The sequence below is a fragment of the Toxorhynchites rutilus genome, chromosome 2 (assembly GCF_029784135.1).
Source record: "Toxorhynchites rutilus septentrionalis strain SRP chromosome 2, ASM2978413v1, whole genome shotgun sequence".
In the NCBI taxonomy this organism is placed as follows: Eukaryota; Metazoa; Arthropoda; class Insecta; order Diptera; family Culicidae; genus Toxorhynchites; species Toxorhynchites rutilus.
Window position 1 is genome coordinate 241,782,816 of NC_073745.1, and position 26,655 is coordinate 241,809,470.

The 26,655-nt window shown below is 38.4% G+C and overlaps 2 protein-coding genes across 6 annotated transcripts in view; both read left to right on the plus strand.

Moving 5' to 3' along the window:
• The first annotated feature begins 6,763 nt into the window (after nt 1-6,763).
• LOC129770547 (uncharacterized) lies at nt 6,764-18,460 on the plus strand. Its single transcript, XM_055773447.1, has 2 exons — nt 6,764-6,992; nt 18,083-18,460. The coding sequence occupies exons 1-2, from the start codon at nt 6,900-6,902 to the stop codon at nt 18,383-18,385; spliced, it is 396 nt and encodes a 131-aa protein (XP_055629422.1). The 5' UTR covers nt 6,764-6,899; the 3' UTR covers nt 18,386-18,460.
• A 6,897-nt stretch (nt 18,461-25,357) lies between these two features.
• Nucleotides 25,358-26,655, plus strand: part of LOC129765260 (UDP-glucose 6-dehydrogenase) — a 66,180-nt gene continuing 64,882 nt past the window's right edge. Inside the window, exon 1 of one of the 5 annotated variants that reach the window (XM_055765373.1) lies at nt 25,358-25,492. Coding sequence is in view for 2 of the 5 variants with exons in the window: in XM_055765375.1 (XP_055621350.1) it covers nt 25,400-25,492 (93 nt within the window). In the remaining 3 variants the exon portion in view is untranslated. Of the gene's footprint in view, nt 25,646-26,655 lie in introns of all 5 variants that reach the window. The other 4 variants (XM_055765375.1, XM_055765374.1, XM_055765376.1 and 1 more) reach the window with 4 other exon arrangements.

Genomic DNA, 26,655 nt, shown 5'->3' on the forward strand with positions numbered 1-26,655 from the left:
GACACTGAGTGGCGCTTCGACACGTCGCATTGAATGTAATTTACTGTACAACATGTCACAAAGCTGGATGGGAAGAAATTTTCCAACTGTGAAAGCTGTGGCGAGTGGCAAACGCAATCGCTAAACAGAAAGGTTTAGCTAAACAAGATGGGGATATCGATGATAACAAAACAATAAACTCTTTAGATTGAAGATAATTTTGTGATCCTGAAAAGGACACTTTTTATCCTGCATGTGAATCCAACGAGCGAACAAATCGTAATGAATGTAATTTTTTGCCATCGCTCCCATTTAACGCTCATTCGTTCGTCTCGTTGGACTCGCCCCTCTGGCTGAGTCTGCCGATTTGTCTCTATCCTGTGAGTGTGTACCGCTAGAGTATAAAACACGCGGACCCCAAAAAAATATCTTATTTTCTTTCAAACCGTAAACCCGTGTGGTTGTACGGCATCGGCATCGTGGACGTAACAAAGGAGGACAAGTTAAGGGAAAGGCAAAGTCTCACTCGAGCCGTGCAGGTCTCCAGTTCCCTGTTGGTCGCATTCACTGATTGCTCCGCAAGGGTAACTAGGCCGAACGGATTGGTGCCGGAGCACCAATATACCTAACAGCGATTATAGAGTTTCGGCCGTCGGAGTGCTCGAGTTGGCTTGCAAAGCTGCTCACGACAATCAGAAAACCCGCATCAAGAACAGAGCAGCTTCGGTTCGGCGCTCATCAAGGCAACAATTAGTTTCAGTGAGTGGCAAAGTGTTTCTCCGGCACGTCGCATTAAATGTAATTTACTGAACAACATGTTCAAGCTGGATGGGAAGAAATTTTCCAACTGTGAAAGCTGTGGCGAGTGGCAAACGCAATAGCTAAACAGGAAGGTTTAACCGAACAAGATGGGAATATCGAGTGATAACAAAAACACAACGCCAAAGGTTCTTTTCAGAACCACCAACATGTTCATAAAGAGTAAACAGTAAACTAATCCATTTTTCAGGTAGATAGGTAGGTATTCACGTAGGAGAAGAAAATAAAACAATATATTTACAATATATATTTAACAAAAGCTGTGCCCTTTGTATAGTCCTACGTCACTCCGGTTATGTCCCCGACATTACCCACCCGTCTTTTTTAAAGTTCTCCAAAACGTGGAAGGCTCTTCTTTCCGGTAGTTAGAAGGTTTAATACTTCCTCATGATAATTATGAATCTCACTTGGATGAAAAACTCGAAACAAGGGAAACTGGAACCGAAACATTTTGAGTATGCAGCGGAATCGTTAGAAGATCTGTGGAACAATGTTTTTTTCGAATGACTTTCCTCGTCACGTGAGAACATCCCAGTACTTTGAGCTTGAGCTCGAGCTTGGGTAGTGTTCGTGACTAACTGACCACCCCAAATCATCACAAGAAAGCGAACAGCTGCTCAAAAACAATAGTGGCATACAAACACAGGCAGTTGATCAGCTGGTTCTTGATACGGATGTATCATTACAGGAGAGAAGATTAAAAACATAATCATTGCTCTCTCTCGTACGATCTGGAATTACTCCAAGAATAAGGAGAAAGGAAAATGCAAAACTCACCACAGCCAAAGTCAAGCAAGGCAGTAGCAGCGTAGCGGAGAGTGTGATTCTGCTGAGCACGAGCTGTCTCACTTTGACCACCGCGGAATCAACAACATTTGTAGAAATTATTTTTCGGTTATCGTTTGAAATATAGAGTAAATTTGTAATATTGTGAAATGAAATTATGGATTGTTCTACTTATAACAATCCATAATTTCATTTCACAATATTACAAATTTACTTTATGCCAAATATATTAGGTCGTATGAATAAAAAAAAAATATTTACTTATTCTGTCGTTTCCAAGTAAAGTAAACTTTCCTAGTATTTACTTGAATCCGTGAATCCGTATGAATAAAAGTTTACTTTACTAATTTAATTTTAACGCATGTTCGATTTCGAACATAGTTTTTACTTTGTCAAACATCTGTAAACTGTTTGTTTAGGTTTCGTTTCAAAAGGTTTTTTTTGACAAAGCGTGTATTCGCGATGCCAAAGGAAAAGAGTCGACGTCTGGTGGCGACTTTCAATTAAGGCTGATTTAGACGATGCCAGTCAGCGCTCTAGTTGAAGTATCCAGTGAACAGAGAACAGACACTCGGTTCAAGTTATTTGTACCAGTATCGAACAAGTAATTGGCCTCTAACTGGAACAGAGTGTCTGTTCTCTATTCACTGGATACTTCAACTAGAGCGCTGACTGGCATCGTCTAAATCAGCCTTTAGGGACCATAGTTTGGGTCCCTATCTCGTTAAAGGGTGTGTCACATCAAATTGCATCACGGAAAAAACGCTGTAGAAATTCGCCCAGTAGACCGATCCTTTTGAAAATTTTAGACAGTAAAATAAAAACTATCAAACAACTTTTGGCATTTTCTTTTTATTCATACTTCGAGCCCAATCCCGTATGCTCGCACCTTCCTCTTTACCCCGTCCATAAGGTTCTGCACAACGTCAGGTTGTAGTTTTTTTGAACAGAAATCCATTTTCTCTTGAAGTCTGCCTCCGATTTGACAACTTTTGGGTTCTTCCGGAGGGCCTGCTTCATAATCGCCCAATATTTCTCTATTGGGCGAAGCTCCGGCGCGTTGGGCGGGTTCATTTCCTTTGGCACGAAGGTGACCCCGTTGGCTTCGTACCACTCCAACACGTCCTTTGAATAGTGGCACGAAGCGAGATCCGGCCAGAAGATGGTCGGGCCCTCGTGCTGCTTCAATAGTGGTAGTAAGCGCTTCTGTAGGCACTCCTTAAGGTAAACCTGCCCGTTTACCGTGCCGGTCATCACGAAGGGGACGCTCCGCTTTCCGCAAGAGCAGATCGCTTGCCACACCATGTACTTTTTGGCAAACTTGGATAGTTTCTACTTGCGAATCTCCTCCGGAACGCTGAATTTGTCCTCTGCGGAGTAGAACAACAGGCCCGGCAGCTGACGAAAGTCCGCTTTGACGTAGGTTTCGTCGTCCATTACCAGGCAATGCGGCTTCGTCAGCATTTCGGTGTACAGCTTCGGGGCTCGCGTCTTCCCCACCATGTTTTGCCTTTCGTCGCGGTTAGGAGCCTTCTGAACCTTGTATGTACACAGGCCCTCCCGCTGCTTGGTCCGCTGGACGAATGAACTTGACAAATTCAGCTTATTGGCGACATCCCGGACCGAACTTCTCGGATCACGTCTAAACTGCTTAACTACGCGCTTGTGATCTTTTTCACTGACGGAGCATCCATTTTTGCCGTTCTTCACCTTCCGGTCGATGGTTAGGTTCTCGAAGTATCGTTTTAGTACTCTGCTGACCGTGGATTGGACGATTCCCAGCATCTTACCGATGACCCGATGTGACAACTCCGGATTCTCGAAATGAGTGCACAGGATTAATTCACGACGCTCTTTTTCGTTCAACGACATTTTTCCAAATTTACGAAAAATTGACAGTGAAGCATGGCCAACGTGATCTATACACTCTTTTCTGATTATAAGCGAAAGCTGAAGATATAGTTCCTAAAAATTAAATTTTTACCGCGTTTTTTCCGTGATGCAATTTGATGTGACACACCCTTTAGTGTAATACCTGTCAGACTAGAAGACACGAAGCCAGTTTTCAAATGATAAAATTTGAATGAAAATTTTCGCATCATGTTATTTAATCACTTAAAAACAATTTTTTTCCGTCTTTTATTTAACCCTTTGTCTATACCTTTTCAACATTATTACTGGAACTTTTCATTATAATATAAAGTTGTCTTCAAAACAATTCTCGTACAAGATTTTTTCACCACCTGCAAACAGAAGTGTTTTTAATTTAAACACGCTTTTTTTTACGCTTTCCTAAACTAGTAAACGAACTCAATGCCATCAATGCGGATTGTCAACTTGTTTAACTTCAAGCGCAAGATAGCAGCATTAAACATAAATCGGATATGACAATGAAAGTGTTTTCAGATCCAAAGTATGCTCATGAGCATACTTGATAATTACGAAGTAAATACTTAGTTCTTACTTTTTTTCATACCAAACGTAGTAAAAACTTAATCTCACTGCTTGACTGCTCGAATGAAGTAAAGTAAAGCTGAATTTTGTTTTTATTCATATGGCCTATTGAACTGTTAATCAAACGAAGAACTGTGAATGTCGAATTTAGTCAAATATATAGAAGAGGCGGCCCTGATTAGACCCCCTAAATTCCCTCAATTGAGCACATGAGCGAACGTACTAAATAATTACGAAGTAAACACAGAGGGTCGGATCAGGACCACCACGACTTTTTTCAATTAACGGCATTCCGTTTACTACAAGCAACAGGCAAATTTAATGTATATATTGTTTTAAAGAGCAGACTATAAGCAAACGAAATAGCCTAGTTTTGTAATTTTTCGTCGTCTAAAAGAACATTTAACACATTTTCCGTACTGGTCAAAAATCTATCATTCCCTTTTTTAAGCATTGATAACATTGAACGCCGCTAAAACGCTGGAATAAAGGTAGTTAAAACGGTGGAATAAAGGAAAGGATCAGTTTTATAACACCTTTTATTTGACATTACTGAAAGTTCGGTAGGTGGCACCATTTCCGAGATCCAAGAGGAGTTCGATTCTAGACCACCGGTCGGATTAGAACTACTTTCTCCTATTCTTTAAATTTGAGAGCGTATTTTTGGAATTCTTATGAAAGAGACCCTTTTGTTGAGACGGCGACAAATCTCGATGCTCGTTTCAACCTCGAACTTATGAAAACGAACAGTTATTTTTGTATAAATCAACATCAATTTATACCAGCTTCTTTTCCTCTCAGATTTCATGATAATTCCACTGAAACACAATCGGCAACCAAGAATGACGTATCCGATTGCATCTCTTTCGTATTACATGTACGAGTTTTAACTGCTTGAGAATTATATTTCAGATAGCCGTGCGAGAAATCCCAACGGAACAATTTTCTTAGCCATCACCATCACTCATTTCAAACATTTATATTCTCCTCCCATTGGAAGTCAATTTTATAATTCCTATTTCTACAAATATGGATGTAGAAACGGCGATTCGTAAGATTATAAAAATAATTATAATCCATGGAACATTTTTTGGTTTATTAACTTAGGGAAACTGGTTTATACGGTCCCTATCCACCGCATAAAAAAAGATTTTTTTTCAAATTGTGTAGCGAAAATTATTTTTCATTTTTTAAAGCTACTGTTGAAGTTTAGTACGATTTTCATGCGTTTTTTTCTGTTTCTGTGTGTATTCCTCGCACAATAACAGGCTTGCTTGTATATCGCCTCCACTCTTGCACGTCTATGCTAGTTGGGCGTACCATATAATACATATTATATGGGGTGTGTAATGCTATAATACGTTAGCTATACGATTTATTGTTTGCTGGGTTATTGTTAGATATTTGATGGACTCTATCTTTACTACGCAGATTATCCCCATAGTTTTTAATGGAAATGATGTCGGGAGATTGTGGTGGATTATCAATAACTTTTCGACAATTGTAAAGTAACCATGTGCGAACATCATGTGCGTTGCGCTTTGGATAATTTTTTAAATTTTACTCTTTCTTTCCTATTTTTCTTCAGGATATTTAAATATACATTCTGATCCATTACATCATCGACGAAAAGCAAATTCAACCAAAAAAAGGCTTGTAATGTACTGAGGAAGAACAATTCGAATGACCGAGCACCAAGGAAAAAAACGTTTATCAGCAAAAAAACCAGTAACTCCAATTAGATTTTTTCAAACAGCATGACAACACATCAAACACCTACTGGGAAGATGATTTTTGTAGATCTACGTAGATTTCGTAGTCCAAACTTAACATCTTTGGCTCCTATGGTCGCTGTTTTATATATAGGAAGCCAAACGAAACCAAAAAAATCTGAAAGTATCGTTTAAAAACATGATGGTGGTGGAGTTATGATATAGGGGCTCTTGTTTACTGAAGGCATTGGTAATTAGGTTCTCTTTTTAATTTTTTTTTATTTACATCAAAAACATAAATTTACATATCGAACACCTCAGATCTTCTTATATAAATTTCGATACACTTTTCCGGCCGATACGGTCTTGTTTTGACTTAGGACTACGTGTTTCATTTCTGTACTGGGATGTAAGTTCAATGTTTCGAAAACGCGAGCGTTACGCTTCGAACGTTAACCGATTCCTCATTTGAGTTTTAATAATTCTCTCCCGGCTAAACTATCGGTACGATAAGCACTTGATGCTTGCATTTGTGGTGATTGGGACGTGTTTCCGAGCATGGACGCAAAACCAAGGCTGCTCGTTTCTTTTCTGGACCACCGACAAGTACAAATGAGTTGAACTTGTCATCCTCACACACTAACAAGAAAAACTTTGAGCGTTCTTTCAAAAAACTCATTTATTCATTAAGAATTGATTCAGATGCAACTTCAAACAAATGTTTACCGAGCCAGCGACAGTCTTTCGTCTACATTGCGGTCATATCACAGGTATAATCCACTTCCAGTTTTTTTTTTTTGGTCCAATGTGAGTTTGCATCAGAACTAGATCCATCTATAGGATTAACTGTTCAGTTTACACCTTCGTGCGGGTGGGATCACCATCATCATTATCATATGTTATTTCAGCTGACGATAGATTGTTGAATTAACTGTGAATGTTGACAAGTGTTCAGTAGTATCTACCGATGATTTAAAAGAGCTCTGACTGACCACATGTTAGTTCGAGTTCAACTATCGTGGGTGATTGAGAAGGTTTTAGCACTACAGAACTCATCATATTTTTTTGTTTGTGAGCATTCAGAAAAACAAGCGACGAAAACAGGAACAAAAATGTTTTTTTCGCTGTGCTTTGGATTGTTCTTACTCCATGGAATGTGTAGTGTACAGGCAGCATCAGTTCGTGGGACGAACCAGCTGGCCTCCGTTCAAAGCGGAGATTCCTACGCCAGAATTGAAAACGGTTCGTGCGTTCAAAATTATTATTAATTTTTTTCCAGATTCTTAACTGAGAAAAGAAAGCTAGTACGGTTTACACGAAGTTGTTGGGTGAAATACCAATTATGTTCTGAGTTATCTTGCTTTGACAAATATATCATGCTTTGGAGCACTAACCGAATCATCATCATTCGGAGCAAGGATTCGGTTCGCTGCGTCTAGTTGTCAAAAGCTTAACACTAGAACTACCGACGTTTGATGTATACCTAGTTCTACCGCACAACGGTTTATATTTACATTTATATGTCTACAAAAACATGTTATTCTGGATGAACACATGCCACAAACGTATTTGTTGCATGTATTGCAAGTATACGTCGCTCTGTTTTTGTTGCACAATTGTATTCGGCAAGATTTTCGTTCTTGGGGTTTATAGTTGAGTTTTCTGTAGTACAATCCATTGCTTTGTTTAGTTGTTTTTGGATGAAGCTTGTTCTCTGCAGCACTTATATTCATTGGAAAGTGTTTCTTCCAATTGGCGATCTAAGGTACAAATCTACACCTAGGCGGCGCTGCTGTGAAAGTGATGATGGTTTTAAATTTTGCCATGTGAGCTTATGGAAGGTTTGTAGTTTTTTCCATAAATTACAATGTTATAATCATAAAAGATTATTTGATTGCGATGAGTTTGGAAGAAATTTAATTCTGCGCAATTTTATATATAACATGTTATTTATTTACCTATTAGTGAAAACTATAAAATTTTTGACAATGGTTGAATTAAAGAAGGAAATTCGAGAGCACAATCAAATACAAGTAGAAAAATGCACGATTCCTGCATGTGAGAACTACCTTGGAAAGGCCGGATGTAAAATATACGTGATTTGTTTTCGAGCTTTAGGTTATCTTTGCATCATTTTCTTAGTTCAAAAACAAAATCCAGATGTCTCACCGATCGTTTACGTTTTGCGTTAGATCGCCAATTGAAACAAGAATTGATTCCTGGTTATTTTCCCATCACAAGTCTCTTTAGATAAAATCGACGAATTGATTGCTGCCAAGTCCAAAATATTGTAGAACACTTGCAATGGCCATCTACATCTACCCTGCTTTTACGCTATATTAGCGTGCCATCTGGTCAACTACATCTACTCCAAACTTGGTTTCATTGTAAAACGATACAATTTCAGGTATTTGTTTTCTATTGGAATCTATTTTTATGGATCTATGCTTAGAGCTAAGAAGCAGTACTTTCTTGCGAGGTTTACTTTTATAAATTGTCAGAATAATATTATCTGATTTGTAGAGTTTTGTAGAGTGAAGAGCCATGTTATCTTTCACCACTTTAGCTGTTCCTGAAAATTCTATTCTATTTGATCGCACAGTTCCAACAAGACTTGTTTTTTTTGCGAGTTCCATATTTGTAAAAAAATATCTATAGTGATATTTCTTCCACAGTTCACATAATTGCTTGGTAGATTCAATACTACAAATTCGCTCGATGGTACCCCTGATGGTCTAAGTTCATCTTTACCTAAGTAGGGGAAGCCATTTATAAGATATTAGGCTGTCAAAAAAGTCCTGCGGTATTTTTTTTTGAATTTTCATTTGTTCATAAAATTAGTTACAATCATCTGTTTTAAGGGGGCCTCCGTAGCCACATTGGTTGCGCGTTCGCTTAGTAAGCGATCGATCGTGAGTTCGAAACTCAGGGCCCTCATTGACCATCTTTGTGTTGTTACAGAATAACTACGTCCACGCAACAATCATCAGCGATGGAGATCGATCCACGGTCGAAATATGATCGATTCATCCATACAACTGCTCTGCTCTGCAAGACACATCGGGCTGCTGTTCTATAAATAACTCAACAATGATCAATCAACTGTCTCCGCTGTCCGGTCTAACTGGATAATGGAAGAACAGATAGAAAACTCTTACGCCTAAATGGCTGCTACTGTGTAAATGTGTGTACCATATGGAATGGTATAGAAGGGAATACTCTAACGCCGAAAAATGGCAACTGTGTAATGTGCTAATTATAGATATGATAAATATGTGACATGTACACGATTAAAATTCGGCTCTGTTACAGCTAAAATGTCAATGAGCCTGAAATAAATAAATGGGACAAAAAAAAAATGGCAGGCAATCTGTTTTAAATCAAATATGCGCCGTTTTGTTCGATGACTTGTTCCCAACGAGATGCCAACTTCATAATACCCCTGTTATAGAAGCTCGCTTCCTTATTGGCAAAAAACTCGGATAGCCAATTTTCACAGGCCTCTTTTGTGGCTAACTTCTGACTACCTAGCTCGTTCGCCATGGACAAAAACAGGTGGTAGTCACTTGGTGCAAGGTCCGAACTATACGGCGTGTTACGGACAGCTGAGGCTTATCGCGAATCGAGTTAGAGATCCATAAGATAAGCACTATTTGAGATTATATTTAGAAAAGACCTCCAAGCGAGGTATAGAAACGTTTAGAAAGGACCAATGTAAGGCAATTAAAAGATGTAAGAGCTCAAGTGTTTTGTTAGGCTAGAAAACGCTTGTAGTTCGAAATTATTGCCGGTCATAAATTCAGAATGGACGAATATTTAAATAGCGTCCGGTAAACAATTTAATGCATGCATCATTTAGGATGCATTTTTATTACCCTTTTCCATCCCTAGCTGCGCTCAGCCAGATACACCAGCAGGGTGTAATAAAATAAAAGGATGTTATTTAGAGCGAAGGATGGAAAGGGGAAATCCAAGAATAAGATAGGCGCACCGACGAGGTGCTATAAACTTAAGGTATTTTCTTAGGGTAGTGCAGCCGTCTCAGACTGCACGTTACCATACGCTAGAAGAAGGGACAAGGAAGGTAGATGATCTAAACGAAACCGATATGTTATCGGTTTTCAAGAGAGAGAGAGGAGATGTTCCTCGTCAATCTTAGTTTAAGGAACCATGTATATATTGTGAAACTTTTGAATAAATTTTTTAGTATTGTAACAGAACTCACGCGAAAGCGTTAAAATTTTTCTTTCAATAGAGAAATTTTTCATGGTGGCTCCAGAGAGGAGCAAGTTTTTCCTTTTATTTAAGTACAAAATGTGTTAATTTGCGAACTCTTCTCGGCAGTGGATGCCAGAGGTGATGTTCGTGAAATCTTCTCAGCAGTGAATGCGAGAAGTGTGAATTTGTGAATTCTCAAAGGCAGTGGATGCCTAAAAAGTGCATTTCTTTCGTGAATTTTATCAAAAGGCAGTGGATGCCTAAAAAGTGTATTCGTTTCGCGAATTTTCCTAAGGCAGTGGATGCCTAAAGAGTTTATTATTTTCGCGAATTTTCCTAAGGCAGTGGATGCCTAAAGAGTGCATTATTTTCGCGAACTTTCCTAAGGCAGTGGATGCCTAAAGAGTGTATTATTTTCGCGAACTTTCCTAAGGCAGTGGATGCCTAAAGAGTGTATTCTTTTCGCGAACTTTCCTAAGGCAGTGGATGCCTAAAGAGTGTATTCGTTTCGCGAACTTTACTAAAGCAGTGGATGCTATATACACACATAAATATATGTTAATTCAAGTACCAGAAGGCAGTTATTATAAATATGACCAACTGCCGCAGCAGCACGTGGTCGTGGAGTTAGAAGCAAGAGGTAGCAGCAGTATCCTCGGCACAATCGGAGAGACCATCGCTAGAGATACCAGGAACTGTCAACCAGCGGAACCAGAAGCAAGCGGTGGCATTAGATGCAGCAGCACCAGCATTGGCACTATCAGAAGTGACAAGAACAATCCGAGCCAGAAGGTTTGGACCACTCAAGAACCAGTCGGCACCAGCAGCAGCAGTAGTATCCCAGCACCAGATGAGTTAATCGAAAAACAGGTATAGAATTAATCTATATTAAGAATTATAGGGGTTGCGATAGCAACCATGGGAGTTTTTAAAATAGGGGCCAAGAGAGCAAAGAAATGATAAAGGAATAAATTCGTACGGTCAAGTGAGCCAACATTAAAATATAAACAATAAAATTAGTAGGAATATGGAAAACACATACAAGATGATTACCACTAAATACTTCACACGTAATGTGAAGGGTCACTGTCACCTATGTCACGAGTCTGATGAGGAACAGATGATTTATTGTTGCGAGTGTGAGCGATGGTTCCACTTGAGTTGCACTAATCTAAAGCAAGCCCCTCTAACGGGTGATCGGTGGATCTGTGTCAAATGCACAGATCTAGAATATAATTATTCGAAGAAAGTGCGAATAAGTGACTTAATAGGAATACTCGCTACTAGCATATATCCTAGTGGGTGGGGAAATTATTATAAGGAGGATATGCCAACCAAGCCGCCTCCATTTAGGGTAATTAGTGAATTGCATAGGCGAGTAAATGGCAATTCTGAATCTGAGTTTAGAAACTCAGAGGAATGCCATCAATTAAAAATGCCTCCTCCTTGGAATCCTGATCTAGTTGATTGCAGGAGGAAAGGTAATGATTCAGATGACAAAGTATTTGAATCATCTAAAGTAACCAGATTAATTGCACCTCCTCCGTGGAACCCTAAGTTGGCTAGGTATATGAGGAGGAAAAATGACAATTCATCTGAGTCAGAAGATTCAGATGATGAAGACAAACTTGAAGTGATACAAGTTGAAATGAATGAAAAACTAGGAGATGTTAGTCCTCAGAGCGGTGAAGATGGCTGCTCATTCCCAGTGAGGAAAGAGCCATTTAAAACCATATCAGTCGCAAAACGCGAATCTGATTATGAGAATAGTTTGCCCGCAATAGGCAAAACGGGTATCATCACAGATGTATGGGCTGTGATAGAAGAAAATACGAAAACCTCCACAGAAAGAGGAATTATGGCGGAAAAGAAAAAACCATGCGTGATGCATGAAGTCAGGGCGGATGAGATATCTGCAAATAAAGAAATAGCGGATTCCAATAATGGAAACGCTAAAAATTTTAAGATAGAAAAACTATCTATCAACCTTCAAGATCCAGAATGGGAAAGGCCAGCTACTGGATTAATTAAGAATTCTGTTGCAACACTGATTGTTGAACAGAAAATAAAATACCCAACTGAAAAACGGTTTGAAGAAATAGAACCACCTGTAGCAGTAGAGGAAGTAGTCCTCAGAAATAGAACAAAAATATTAGCAAAATTTTATTTGAAGACGAAAGCCTGGCGTGAAGGTTTTAAAAAATTCCTTAGAAGTGCAAAGTTCATCCCAAAAATTGGGAGCCAATGTAAAACCAAAAGTGTTATCATCAAGATGGATGATTCATCACAAGATGCTAACATACAATTTGAAAACTCAACAAATATAGAGATTTGTGTTATTGAGCCTCCGAGGAAGGTAGCGCCAGAAATAACACCAAAGGAATTGTTTATAAATGAATCTTCATTTCTTCCAAGGAGAAATAATTCCCACAATAGAAAATCATATTCAGTCGATAATTATAGTATTGGAAATCTCGATAAATACTGTACCCCAGATTACCAGTATCCTCGACGTCGTATCAAAAACGACTTCCACTCTGTAACCGCGAGTTACACTATTGTACCATCATTAACGAAATATGATGAATATTCTATTTTGCAAAATTTGTGACATGTTGACAATATTTAGTCATAGGGCAACACATATAAAATAATGCGATCGTTATAGTTAAAAGCCATAGATTCGTATAAAATAGGACTACTTATAACCAAAAAAATTATGGCTCTGAATAACTTTCAAATCTTTAGAAGACTGTTTCCTAAGTATTAGGGGCGTCTATTTACCTGTATGACAACGAGAGCAATACATCTTGAGTTAGCGCAAGATATGAGTTCGGATTCTTTCATTATATGTTTCCGCAATTTGCAAAATTATGGCCCAGATAGGGAAATTATTACCGTAGATCAAAACTATAAACTCTCTAATATAGAGGTTGGAAAGTTTGTTTTTCAACGTTTGTAATATGTTGATATTCTTTATATCTATATAAAGTATAGAAAATCTTAAGCTTGATAAAATATAAAGACGAAAATCTTAAAATGGAAATTTAACAAAACTGTTAACTGAATTAATTAGAAAATATTTTTAGGCAAATGATTTGCTTGAAGTTCAGCAAGTGAGCTGCTGAAAGACTTTAATACAATTTAAGATACAATTGTTTCGTTATAAAATGGACCCAATAAAATGATAACTTGTAAGGTCCAAAATATCAATTAGAGCAAAAAAGAAGAGACTGTCTGGTCAAGCGTCAAGCATTTGGAATGCTCAAAACATTACTCTGATGGGTTAAAAGTATAGCAAGTATTCTGCTGAAAAATATACATTGACCACTAAAGAAAAAATTATGGCGCAGCAAGTGATATGCTGAAGCCAGTTTCTATACGAATGATTGGCTCAAAGCTCAGTAAGTGAATTGCTGAAAGGAGCGATATCAACTGTAAATTAGTTGATGGTAGAAAAAATTAAAAATACAGCTATGAAGAATTTGGAAGACTGATTTGTTAGCAAGTGGATTGCTTAACCTTCAGCAAGTGATTTGCTGAAGGGGTCAAAACCAAAAGTTTCTTTTTTAAGCAAGTGAATTGCTTAAAACTCAGCAAGTGGATTGCTGAGAGTAACAACATCACCAGTAAGTCGGTTGATGAAATACAGCATGTGAGATGCTGAAGAAAGATTTTTTAAACAAGTGGTTTGCGAAGCTCAGCATGTGAGTTGCTGAGAATATGATCAATGCATTATTCAAATGAATATTAAAAGCATAGCTTCCAGTCTTAACTGAGGGAAAGATTGGAGATGGTTAACTATACAATGTAGATGACATTATGAGTTATTTGAATACAAGTAACAGGAAAAAAAATTGAATGAAATTTTTAAATGTATTTCAAAGTATATCACACTATGAGAGCATGAGTTGCATGCATAAAGAAAACGACTTGAAAAAGTTTATGTGAGCTACGATCAGTCGTATTATATGATTAGTCGGAACAGTTACATGAGAACTGAGGCTTTAAAATTGGATTTAGTATTCAGAGACAAACTTTAATGTTAATACTGGCTGAAGGAACGGTAATTGTACTACCAAAAGATTAGCACATTGACTAATTATTTCAAAAGGATGTTTTGAGAAAAACAATATCAGCAATGTAACAAGACAACTAGCAAAGGGATGTTGGATTCAAGATTCCTTTCTTGGCAACGAGATAACTTAGCATTAAAATAGAACGTTGTGTTTGATGAAAGAAAATCTTATAAGAGAAAAGAAAATGTAATTTGCATTTCCTTTAATGGAAAATATTATATAACACTGAACCTCAATGAATAATTTTCCAAAAAGAAACTTGAAGTTAGTTTATATAATTAACGGTTATATCAAATTACTAGTGAGAGCAATTATTCGAAATTTACGAATGTTTACGATTAGTTTGCATAACTGTATGCAGAATAAAAATGAAACAAAAAATACTATTATTAATAAAACAAATAATAAGTTATGTTTTCTAGTATAAACTTGTAAGTGTAAGTGTAAGGAAAAGATAATAATGTGAGTGAAATCAAATCACACAATAAAACACAGAATAAAGCGATACAGCTACAGATGGAAATATGTTCAAGCAAATGTATATGATTTAGAACATGTAGAACGACTATCAAAAATTTAAATTAAAATGTAGAAAAGAATGATAATACTGAAGAATTTGGTAAATCTATGTAGTAGATTTACGGAGTCCGGAATGTTACGGACAGCTGAGGCTTATCGCGAATCGAGTTAGAGATCCATAAGATAAGCACTATTTGAGATTATATTTAGAAAAGACCTCCAAGCGAGGTATAGAAACGTTTAGAAAGGACCAATGTAAGGCAATTAAAAGATGTAAGAGCTCAAGTGTTTTGTTAGGCTAGAAAACGCTTGTAGTTCGAAATTATTGCCGGTCATAAATTCAGAATGGACGAATATTTAAATAGCGTCCGGTAAACAATTTAATGCATGCATCATTTAGGATGCATTTTTATTACCCTTTTCCATCCCTAGCTGCGCTCAGCCAGATACACCAGCAGGGTGTAATAAAATAAAAGGATGTTATTTAGAGCGAAGGATGGAAAGGGGAAATCCAAGAATAAGATAGGCGCACCGACGAGGTGCTATAAACTTAAGGTATTTTCTTAGGGTAGTGCAGCCGTCTCAGACTGCACGTTACCATACGCTAGAAGAAGGGACAAGGAAGGTAGATGATCTAAACGAAACCGATATGTTATCGGTTTTCAAGAGAGAGAGAGGAGATGTTCCTCGTCAATCTTAGTTTAAGGAACCATGTATATATTGTGAAACTTTTGAATAAATTTTTTAGTATTGTAACAGAACTCACGCGAAAGCGTTAAAATTTTTCTTTCAATAGAGAAATTTTTCACGGCGGATGCAAAAGAACCTCCCATCCGAGCTCCCGGAGCTTCTGGCGCTTCACCAAAGAAGTGTGTGGCCTGGCGTTGTCCTGATGGAAGACAATGCGGCCTCTGTTTATCAAAGATGGCCTCTTCTTCATGAGTGCTACCTTCAAGCGGTCCAGTTGTTGGCAGTACAGGTCCGAATTGAGCGTTTGGCCATAGGGAAGCAGCTCATAATAGATTATTCCTTGACAATCCCACCAAACACACAGCAGAACCTTCCTGGCCGTTAATGAGGGCTTGGCCACCGTCTGAGCCGCTTCAGCGGGCTTCGACCACGACCGTTTGCGCTTCACGTTGTCGTAAGTAACCCACTTTTCATCGCCAGTCACCATCCGCTTCAGAAAGGGGTCGATTTTGTTGCGATTCAGCAGCGATTCACATGCGTCGATACGGTAAAATATGTTTTTTTGCGTCAACGTGTGTGGCACCCATACATCGAACTTCTTTGTGAATCCAAGCTTCTTTAGATGGTTAATAACGGTTTGATGACTTATCCCCAGCTCTTGGCCGATGCTACGGCTGCTACTATGCCGGTCTTTCTCGGCTAATTCATCGATTTTGTCGCAATTTTCGACGACAGGTCTTCCGGAGCGTGGCGCATCTTCGACGACCTCTACACCAGAACGAAAACGTTGAAACCATCGTTGTGCGGTGGAAATGGAAACTGTATCGGGTCCATAAACTGCACAAATTTTATTGGCAGCTTGAGATGCATTTTTGCCTTTGTCATAGTAGTACTGTAAAATATGTCGGATTTTCTCTTTATTTTGCTCCATATTCGCGACACAATAACTCACGAACGACTTAACCAAACAAAACACTGTCAAGGACTATATTGTAGCGCACAAAAATACCTTTCCAACAAGCTATAGTATGACTCGATACAATGAATACAACTAGAACTACGCGCTTACAACGACACCTCGCGGAAATACCGCAGGACTTTTTTGACAGCCTAATATTAACTCTTCACGTTTACAGCTAACCAAAATTTGATTCCAAACTTGTCCGATTTATTTGGCATATACTGCAGAAATCTGCATCTTGCCTTTGTAGGAAACAGTTGCTCGTCTATTATTTTATTTTGGTCAGGTTTGTAACAAGCTTGTCTGTTCTCAATAAATGATTTCCACGTTTCAGAAACTAATCCAAATTTATCAGTTTGTAATCGAGCATTCCGTTCGCTTTTTTTTGTCGAAACGAATGAATCTCATGATTTCTGAAAATCGATTTCTGCAAGAAGGTCCCCATTTTTTGGACACAAAAATACACGTTATAACAATGGAATAAAATTCTCATTTTTTAATCTCTTGGTTTTGCAAACTCAAAGAGAAAAGAGTCTGAGTTTTACTCTCAGTTAGACTCCTATTCAACATCATCCTGTGGAGAAGCCTTATTTACTCTTTTATAACAATTTTGTTATCATAGAGTGATCATACTTTCTATATTGTTTACAGTCTAAATTTCCTAAATTGCATGTCTAATTGAATGCAAATACGTATTGATGTCCATCATTCCATGGATGATGCATAGATTGTTATAAACTTTGGAATTGGCAGATTCGTCAATTTGACGGGTCTCGGTGAAAATAGGTATAGGTGGTACTGATTATGGAAGTTAAAGCCGATAAACAGAAATTGAATATGAATAAAAACCTATCCTTACATCTCATGAAAAGTCATCATAAAATGTTAGAACAACACACAAAAATTATATAAAATTTGTGACCATGAAATTTGAAATCCGTCAAATTGACGGTTTCGGTAGTTCTAGTGTTAAAGAGCCATAACAGATTAGTCAGTGTCTAATACAACGTGCGAAGACGTTTCCTAACCTATGCTGCGATACCTTGTATCGAGGGGGGCTACCATTCTTAAGGTTTTTAAAGCGGGCGCTCCGGGTTAACCGCTCTTGTACGTCACCCTAACATAGGGAAACAACCGTTTAAAGACACTATTCTCAGTATTGGTACGATTCAATATATACTCGCGATTGTATACTCGATCTTCACTGAGGTTGCTCGTGCTCTGATTGCCACCAAAAAAATAATACTAGATGGAGTTAGAATTAATTGAACGGATCTCAATTTTGCAATCTGGAATCCGATCGAGTCAAATTCAATCGGATTGTATAAATGTGGCAAACTGGCTTACAATTCAACATTGACGTTATCGACTTTCGTGTTCTCAAATATTAATCTATGGAAAAAAATCATTTATTTTATTTAATCTTAAAGACTTTGAAACATTTAAAACGATCCGATTTAAGTCAAATATGCATCGTTTTTTTTTTGAATAACTTGTTCCGATTTGAAACGGAATTACACTTCTTTAGAGGAAAACTGGTTCATTCGTTATAAACAATTTTCTTCTCAAGACTATCCGAAGACTTTTTCGCCAGAGAAAGTTTCCACTTGTGCACTCGTATGTCCGACTTAACCAATTTGAAAATATTCATTCGTTTTGATCAAATTCTGATTCGAAAGATGCCAGCAATACAACATAAGGAAGGTGTTTTTTTTTCTAGAAACGTTGGATCTATTGAAAAAAGCTATAGTAGTACGTATTAGCTTGTATGAACATTCACTCCAGTATACTATTCTCGAAATATAATTAATTATTGTTCCATTAAATGTAAATGTAAACATTGAACATTCTTTACTTCATCCCAGATCGAGGTGACACGCAAATGTCTGGACAGTTACGGCAAGATAACTGCCGAAACGACACAACGCGTGCCGAACAAAACACCGGGGGAACATTTCCAGAGCTACGCGGAAGTTGATAAGACCGGAAACGCCCTTTCGTCCAGTAGCCAGGGAAACTCGTATAATAACGCGGGTGTTGGTAATGTGAACCCGTTACAGGGATTCGGCAACAACTTTGGAATTCCACAGATCACGTTTCCAGGATGGCCAGACCTTGAAAAATCTCAGAGGCTCTCTATTGACAGTGTAACCGATGAATTTAATTAAATTGAATTTGCACTGTACTGTAAACCTATATTCTCCTCTATATACAATAAACGTGTAATTTCTTTCTCTATTACCGAACCGAGCACACGTGTTTTTATTTTCTCTGCAATTTCCCATACTCTCTAGTGATCTTGGATTCTTATAAAAAAAATTATCATGAAAAAACTTAAAAAATGCGATTTACTATTAGATTTTTTGGTTGGTTTCTCATCGAAAACATGTCAAGGTATTTTTTTTCCTGTGCAAAGAGCCGGAATTCTTGCACCTAAGAGAATATTGCAGGGACTTGAACGAGTAATAATCTGAGATACAACAAAAACTCCTGATTAAGAATTGAAAAACAACATGACGAATTAGGATGATTTCATTTCTACAGCACACAACTCATGATACACTACGCTGGAATTTAAGATACTCAAAATCTGTAATTCCTTAGACATCATCCAAAATGTTGATTATTCTTGATTTGCTCACAACATCCCAGTGCTATTTGTTAATTACTGATTCAAACATTTTATATTAATCATATACAATATACATTCATCAACATTCTCACAAAAACCAATGATACAGTCATTTAAGATAACTTCATCGCTATACTAAACATACTGGGACTTTAATTCAGCTGAACAAATATTTAGCATTCATGGACTTCAAGTTGATTCTCGGTTAGTTGTAGAGGGTGATTCACTCAGATGTATTCAAAAGTAAAAAACAGTAAAAAAAATTTGTGGTTGATTTTACTAAAACTAATATCTTGCGTTACTTTTCAATAGCACATATCTGCTTTGATCGATTCTCTTCATCGAAATTGTCTTCCGCTATGAACTCTGCGAAAAAAGCATTTCTTGATGTTCTCTATGATCTGGATTCCAAAAGAACACGAACACGATATTCGATATCATATTATTGATGATTTCGTTATGCGATTTGACATCGTTAGACTTTTCTTGTGAGGCCACGTCAAAATTCGTGTTCACGCGATCCTCGAATTCTTGAGAATCTCAAAACCAACACTCGCACTCATTGTCGACTCAACATACTTTCGTTAGCATTATTGTGCGGTTAATGTGTGGTTAATGTAAAACTGCGAAATTATTTCATTCAATTCGCTTATTCATCCCCACGGATATTATTTATAAATAATATAAATTATCTAGTAAAATGCTGTGGCGGCCCTGAAAGTCGGTACTTCATTTCGAGCTAAGCTGCTGTTTGAGACATCAACATTTGAGGTATTTAGGTATTAGTGCATCCGTCGTACCCGTCGACCTAAGCCCACCAGATTATCAGGTCAATGCACAATCGTATGAAGAATAGGGTATTCAAATGTAGCCGGGAGGTCATAGACTTCCTTACGGAGTATTTCAGCAGCTTGTCAGATTCGCTCTTTGCTAGGGAGATAGACCAGCTCAAGGTTAGGTGGAGGTACGTTGTAGCAAATGATGGGAAATACGTGCCCTCGGAACAGGTGCAGAATGGTAGGAATAGGACATGAAAAGAAAGAAACAAGAGAGCCTCCTTGGTCAAGAAATAAGCGTCTTGATTAGATGGCTCCTCTTTTTTCAATAATTCATTTTGCGCCTTAATGTATGCAAGACAGCATTACATTACACTGACTATCGAAACTAACCAACACCAGCTTCGGAAGAGAACTACCCGGTACCAATGCATGAAGCAATCCCCATCGACAATGGTGGCCATAGCGTGGCACTGGTATCGAGCCCAGTGAAAGGGAGCAATCTCGGAATAATACCAAGGTCCAGAACAGCAAGAATGTGTGAAGTCATTTCCGTCGATGGCAGGGTGACTTCACATTTTTATTCCTTCCTGCGCCTGGTAGTATGCAATACAGCATTATAGACACATCTAAAGGGTGTGTCACATCAAATTGCATCACGGAAAAAACGCTGTAGAAATTTAATTTTTAGGAATTATATCTTCAGCTTTCGCTTATAATCAGATAAGAGTGTATAGATCACGTTGGCCATGCTTCACTGTCAATTTTTCGTAAATTTGAAAAAATGTCGTCGAACGAAAAAGAGCGTCGTGAATTAATCCTGTGCACTCATTTCGAGAATCCGGAGTTGTCACATCGGGACATCGGTAAGATGCTGGGAATCGTCCAATCTACGGTCAGCAGAGTACTAAAACGATACTTCGAGAACCTAACCATCGACCGGAAAGTGAAGAACGGCAAAAATGGATGCTCCGTCAGTGAAAAAGATCACAAGCGCGTAGTTAAGCAGTTTAGACGTGATCCGAGAAGTTCGGTCCGGGATGTCGCCAATAAGCTGAATTTGTCAAGTTCATTCGTCCAGCGGACCAAGCAGCGGGAGGGCCTGCGTACATACAAGGTTCAGAAGGCTCCTAACCGCGACGAAAGGCAAAACATGGTGGGGAGGGCGCGAGCCCGGAAGCTGTACACCGAAATGCTGACGAAGCCGCATAGCCTGGTAATGGACGACGAAACCTACGTCAAAGCGGACTTTCGTCAGCTGCCGGGCCTGTTGTTCTTCTCCGCAGAGGACAAATTCAGCGTTCCGGAGGAGATTCGCAAGCAGAAACTATCCAAGTTTGCCAAAAAGTACATGGTGTGGCAAGCGATCTGCTCTTGCGGAAAGCGGAGCGCCCCCTTCGTGATGGCCGGCACGGTAAACGGGCAGGTTTACCTTAAGGAGTGCCTACAGAAGCGCTTACTACCACTATTGAAGCAGCACGAGGGCCCGACCATCTTCTGGCCGAATCTCGCTTCGTGCCACTATTCAAAGGACGTGTTGGAGTGGTACGAAGCCAACGGGGTCACCTTCGTGCCAAAGGAAATGAACCCGCCCAACGCGCCGGAGCTTCGCCCAATAGAGAAATATTGGGCGATTATGAAGCAGGCCCTCCGGAAGAACCCAAAAGTTGTCAAATCGGAGGCGGACTTCAAGAGAAAATGGATTTCTGTTCAAAAAAAACTACAACTTGACGTTGTACAGAACCTTATGGACGGGGTAAAGAGGAAGGTGCGAGCATACGGGCTTGGGCTCGAAGTATGAATAAAAAGAAAATGCCAAAAGTTGTTTAATAGTTTTTATTTTACTGTCTAAAATTTTCAAAAGGATCGGTCTACTGGGCGAATTTCTACAGCGTTTTTTCCGTGATGCAATTTGATGTGACACACCCTTTAGGTACGAGAAATATACCAAGGAGATAGTGCTGGTATACCCCAACCGGAGCACCCCCCATTGGATTCGGTGAGTGAGGTTTGCCCGAGCCAACAAGATGTTCCACCTAGCGGTGTAAGTCTAGCAAGCCATTTCGTCAGGGATGGCCATAGTGTACTAGAATAGCTATGCGACGTTGGCGATGCCTTGTTTAACGCTATTGTAGGGAAAGTTGCGAAACAAAATGTCTGAGGAATAGCTTGAAAATCCTATATGAATGATTGGTAATACGATGCCGTACGGGTTGGGTTAAGTTGCTACGCTTTCCATTCACCCGGCATCAAAAACTTTTGCACAATATGTGCGCTACACATACCATATTCCGTTACCGTTCCTTTAACTATTCTTTTGGACTTATTTTGCCGACGGCAAACTTGGCGTTGCTGGTATATGTGAATGTTTGTCAGGGGTTTTTATTGCTCTGGTATGCGAAGAACAACAAAATATGTTGCCTGTTGTATATTGCGTATTGCACTTTGCTAGTTGCTTATTGCTCCGGTGTGCGAGCCGTCTATGAATTGCATGGGAGAATAGTTGACGTAACATGTCGTGAACGTGACATGGATGTTGTATGTGAATCGCACTTATCACTGTCGGTACCCGCTTCTTCTTCTTCTTTGTTTTTAAGAGGCTTTAAACTTTGCAGTTCATTCGCCTCTAAGGTACCCGCTCCCAAAGATATGTATTATATAATGAGAAAATAGTCAGAAATTTTACTAGAAAGTAGTGACATATCGTGAAATGTTTTCTATATTTTCTTATTTTGTAACTGTCAGTTCCATTGATCAACGTTTTTCTAACGAAAAACTCAATGTCAGTCCCGAAGGACCGACACGAGTCTCAACGTGTTAAAGTATTGCAACCATTGGAACAAAACTGATACTGAACTGACCTAGACCCAAAAATTCAAAGAAACCGGAAACACAACTCTTCTCGTGTTTCAAACTTGTATGCATTCTTGTTTGTTTGAACATGCTTACATTTTCCACACATAGAGGGCGCACTGAAAATTGACTGCTAACCTGAGAGAGAGGAGCCAGCTCACGTTTGTTGTGATCACCCTTATGTCAACGCGAACCAGTCACGGGAAGGGGAAGTATTGAAATATGTAGAAAATTTCAACATGAAATTTTTTGGCAAGACATTTTGTGTAAAAATAATTTTGACGTCGGACTACATCTTTCATTTGTATACTGGAATATAAGTTCAAAGCTTCAAAAACGAGAGTGTTACATTGGAGAAACAGGATTTTGAACAATAAAACCGCTTCGCCGATTGAAAGAAATGGTATGATAACCGCTTCATTCGAAATATAAAATGTCTACGCGTTATAAGTGTGTTACTTATTGATCCAAAAACTTGTTTCAATAGCTCAAAAATTGTTTCGAAAGCAAGCAATTGAAATCACAAAAATCTGTATATAAGCAGGTGCCAGCTCGGAAATCCACTCAATTATAATTGTACATCGGTTAGATCATTTTGGAACAGTTACTGCTGCAAAAAAAAATTGCTGCTGTGAAGGAGGCGACCAGTAAGAAGAAAGCTGCTGCTACTGCTGGTGTGGCTGCCCGAAGAAAAAGTCAAACAAATCCTTAAAAAACACTGCATGCAAGCCGAAAACGCCAAAGCCATAGAAATCTGCAGCAGCTTCGAAAAAAAATACCATCGCCACACATAACGCACAACACGAGAGAAAACCAGATAGTGTTTTCAGCAAATCAAATCCAGTTCTTTTCAGAAAGAGTTTATCAAATATTGCGGTCAAATACATTTTTTTTTGTATTTTCTCCGATCAACGCGATCAACGTAATATTACAATGTATCTTGAGAAAGACAATTCATTCCTGCTCGACACTCGCACAAACAATGTTTACTCATCAATGTCACAAACGGGAAGTGGGTGTTGTGAGGGAGGGCAGAGTGAGCGCAACATTTATGTAGACTGATTGGAAGCGACAAATATGTTGTCTATGGGAAATTGTATACAAATTATATCACACATAAAAGGGAGAAAGAATCTTGACCCTTTTAGTTTTTTGGACAAGACTAATTGGTTCACCTTCACTATCGGTCAATTCAATTGGATCTTCAGTGATACTATTGCCTTGATAAGCTACATGCATGTCAAATTTAGAATTTGTATATGAATGGTCCATCAGTGATGGGCAGGAATAGCAGATGGGCAGGAAGGGCAGAGTGAGCGCAACATTTATGTAGACTGATTGGAAGCGACAGATATGTTGTCTATGGGAAATTGTATACAAATTATATCACACATAAAAGGGAGAAAGAATCTTGACCCTTTTAGTTTTTTGGACAAAACTAATTGGTTCACCTTCACTATCGGTCAATTCAATTGGATCTTCAGTGATACTATTGCCTTGATAAGCTACATGCATGTCAAATTTAGAATTTGTATATGAATGGTTCATCAGTGATGGGCAGGAATAGCATGGTAAATATGACGAGAGACTGGTAGGATAATTCTCATCTTCATCCGAATCGTGATCACTACCTGTTAAAAATGCAGACACAGCATCCGTTTTAGTCAACCTATTATTATTTCCATCGGACACAAACAAAATCCCCTTAAAATGCACCAGAGAGAAATCAATGTTAACTCTTTTCATTGGAAGATTAGCACTTATTTAATATATTCCACATACGCTGCATATTCAAATTGCATCATATACAATCATCGCCCACATTGCAAAAATCGATTTATTGAGCTTACAGCAATAGGTCGACCTGGAACCAGTAAAAGAATGAAAGAATTCGCGAAAACTGAATGAACGATCGGAAAAAGTCACAAATGAGCCAAAAACACCCATAAATTCACACAAGATCTCCACCGACAAACAAATCATAAAAATCAGTTTGCTTCTTATTTGTTTTCTTATTGTTTTAGAAATCATCGAAATAATTCGTTAGGACAACTATATCGAAATTATCAAAAATGAAAAAAACTTGTTTAAATGGGCCGATGTTGCTGGCCGCCATGATGTGGGCTTACCTGGTACATCTTTTATTATTTCCTACATGATCAGTGTTCAAATTTTTTACCCCCCATATATTTCTGTTAGACGCAGTCCTACATCAAAAATCAAATCGGGGATAAAAACGCACAAATGTACTCACAAACAAAGGTTCACGTCAAGTTTGAACACTTTTCTCGTAAATGAATGACAACAACTTGCTTGATTGAAATTGTCAGATTGGAATTTTCTTGATGAGAATGCGTAAAAAGAATAAGAAGAAAACAAACTATCTGTCATTCAGCTGGCTCCTCTCTCTCAGCTGCTAAAGGCTCATTTAGACGATGCCAGTCAGCGCTCTAGTTGAAGTATCCAGTGAATAGAGAACAGACACTCTGACACACTCTGTGACACAAGTTAGAGGCCAATTACTTGTTCGATACCGGTATAAGTAACTTGAACAGAGTGTCTGTTCTCTGTTCACTGGACACTGGTTGAAGTATCCAGTGAATAGAGAACAGACACTCTGTTTAAGTTAGAGGCCAATTACTTGTTTGATACTGGTACAAGTAACTTGAACTGTTCAAGTTAGAGGCCAATTACTTGTTCGATACTGGTATAAGTAATTTGAACAGAGTGTCTGTTCTCTGTTCACTGGATACTTCAACTAGAGCGCTGACTGGCATCGTCTAAATCAGCCTTTAACTTGCTTCAACTTGAATGTTTACGTAACAGGGTGACACAAAACAGAAGGTGTCATAATCAGCTGTTTAGAGCGATTCGGCGTCTGTCAGATTTTGCACCGATGTTAGTGTTGTGTATCGCATGTGATGGTAAAAAATAGAATTAGTGCTGAAAATTCGTTCGCTAGTAATCATATTCAATCACTGCACTTAGCAGCACCTGGTAATATGACCCAGAAGGTAATGTTTTCGTGAATGCCGTTTCGTCTCGTGTATATATCGCGTTATATGTTATGTTTGCTGTATTCAGAGTTCTCATTGATGTATCATTAGTTGTGAGTAAACAATTTACATGGAATGCATTTGCATTTGCCATGTATTTGCAGAATAACAGTAAGTTTGGATTGAAACCCGTACCGTTTTTTCGACCATCTTGCCCCAACTTTTTATCAATTTGTACTGTCCTTTGAGTATCCATAAAAATGTAATGATGTGAAAACGCGATTTATTTGAATAAAAGGAAAGCAGTAATTTTGATTGGCGAGGTGCAAAGTGTTCCTAAAAGTCTGATTAATTAAAATAAAATACAGCAGCCTATGTTTTGCAAAACTTTGTTTGACGATACTATGTTGGAATACATCGGAAAATTGAACGCTAGTCTAAGGGAAGCACAACTGTATAAATGGATTGTATTGAAGTCTATTCCTGCAAGAGAATCCATGTAGCCCCAGTGAAAAATTTTCTGTTCAGATAGATGAGTGGACAATACGGATATCCGTGCCAAAAACAAATTGTGAAATGGAAAACAAAGTTCTTGGATGTGAGACACTCGTGAAGCTTATCGATCATGTTTTGTTTTTTGGTAATACCCCATAAGATGGAAGGATCTATGATGAGCAATAGTATAAGTAATAGTAATAGTGATAGTAATAATAATAGTTATAGTATTAGTGATATAATTATTAATTATTAGTAATAACAAGCTACGCCAGAAACATCAGCTGAGTGTATCCTATGGTTTACCTTCCCTACTAACACGTCCCTAAATTCCCGAGACATTTATGAGAGGTCGTAGAGTTCTCTGCATCTCTCTTAAGTAAATGTTGAACTAACATTCCTTCTCTTTTCTTAGTAGTTGTAAGGACATGGCCAAGACAATTCTTAATTGTTGGAGAAAGCATGTCTTCATTTAAGAGATATTAGTAATCATCAGCAACGGATGGAGGCTAGTTTTTAACGTAACAGTTCTGAATTCGTACCACCTACGATATTGCGTAAACGAAAACAACGCTTCTTAATGTTGAAACCATAAAAGCTATGTCGCCAAACAGAACTTTGAACAGGAACGTGACAGATGTTATGGTAAAATCTTCAAAAATCAATCCCTCGTGAATTTCTTTCAT

What these genes read in the sequence shown, in the direction of transcription:
- LOC129770547 (XM_055773447.1), top strand. Translation starts at nt 6,900, where the DNA reads ATGGAATGTGTAGTGTACAGGCAGCATCAGTTCGTGGGACGAACCAGC. An exon ending in CTACGCCAGAATTGAAAACG is followed by an intron (nt 6,993 to 18,082) that starts GTTCGTGCGTTC and finishes ACTTCATCCCAG; the next exon opens with ATCGAGGTGACACGCAAATG.